Raw genomic sequence first — 1,329 nt, forward strand, 5'->3', positions numbered from 1 at the left:
AAGTGTGCGTGCGTGTGTGTGTGCGTGTGCAAAAGTCTTGTAAAACCTATTTTAAATCTTTAAATTATATTATTATTATTATCTTATTTATTTATTTATTCATTTTCATTTCTATTATTATTTAATGATGATGTTCGAAAGCCATTCACGAATGAACAGGATGAAGCTCCGACAATGATGCAACGAAAGCGTCATTAAAAAAGACTCCGGGGCGTTAAAATAAACGAAAATCAAATTCTATCGGATCGAGGGGTGGAGCACGAAGAAAGAGAGGAGAGAGAGAGAGAGAGAGAGGAGAGAGAGAGAGTAAAAGGGAGAGGGGAGAGAGAAAAAGAGGGAGAGAGGAGGAGAGAGAGAAAGAAAAGAGAGAGAAAGAAAGAGGAGAAGGGGAGGGAGAGGAGGAAAGGGGGAGAGAGAGAGAGGAGGAGAAAAAAGAGAGAGAGAGAGAAGGGGGAGAGAGAGAGAAGAGAGAGAGGAGAGGAGAGGAAAAAAGAAAAGAAAAGAGAGAGGAGAAAAGGGGAAAAAAGAAAAAAGAAAGGGGGAGAGAGGAGAGAGAGAGAGAGAGAGAGGAGAAGGTAGGGAAAAAAAAAAGAGAGAGAGAGAGAGAGAGAGAGAATGTGAGTGTTAAGTTTACAAATAAATAAATAAATAAATAAAATAAAAAAAAATAAAAATAAAAAAAACACAAAAAAGACACAACAAACATTAAAAAACAAAAACAAATCACCAATCCGAAGCCAGCGCCAACCCGAACACCTCCAAAACAAACAGCGCGCAACACCCACGTTCGCCGAGTTTCCCGCATCCGAATGCGTGCGTCCAACAAAAGAGCGCGAGTGAAGGGCGGGCCCGGAAGAAAGCTCCGTTTACTCTCTCTCGCAGACAGTGATTCATTCAGTGATTCCTCAGCAGAGAAGGAGAAAGAGGGAAGTGCCCGGCGTATTGTTCCTCGCGATCAATGCAGACAATGGGACGAGTTTGCGAGGAAAATAAGCGTTTATAGGGGATCATTTCCCACTCGGCTTGGCTACGCTTCTCTCGCTCTCGCTCTGTCTCTCTCTCTGGCTTTCTTGGACTCTCTTCTCTCTCTCTCTCTCTCTCTCTCTAATCACCATACCAACAGCAATAACGATAATGCAACTAAGAATCAAAAAACAAAAGAGAAACGGAAACCACAACCAAACCCGATGAAAGAACGAGACGCGAAGTCAGAAGAAGAAGAAGAAGAAGAAGAAAAAGAAAAGAAGAAGAAAAAAAAAAGAAAAAAAAAAAAAGGGGGAAACAAAAGTTAAAGGGGGAAAAAAAAACTTAAAAAGTTGGGGGAAGGGA

At 41.4% G+C, this 1,329-nt stretch overlaps 1 protein-coding gene across 1 annotated transcript in view; it reads left to right on the forward strand.

The window, feature by feature from the left end:
- The window catches only part of LOC119572009 (putative uncharacterized protein DDB_G0271982), a gene marked incomplete at both ends in the record, with an annotated part of 2,822 nt that extends 1,537 nt beyond the window's left edge, over positions 1 to 1,285 (forward strand). The window contains one exon of the mRNA XM_037919053.1: positions 1,241 to 1,285. Coding sequence (XP_037774981.1) covers positions 1,241 to 1,285 — 45 coding nt within the window. The remainder of the gene's footprint in view (positions 1 to 1,240) is intronic.
- Between the last annotated feature and the right edge of the window lie 44 nt (positions 1,286 to 1,329).

Source organism: Penaeus monodon, unplaced genomic scaffold (assembly GCF_015228065.2).
Source record: "Penaeus monodon isolate SGIC_2016 unplaced genomic scaffold, NSTDA_Pmon_1 PmonScaffold_9098, whole genome shotgun sequence".
Lineage (NCBI taxonomy): Eukaryota > Metazoa > Arthropoda > Malacostraca > Decapoda > Penaeidae > Penaeus > Penaeus monodon.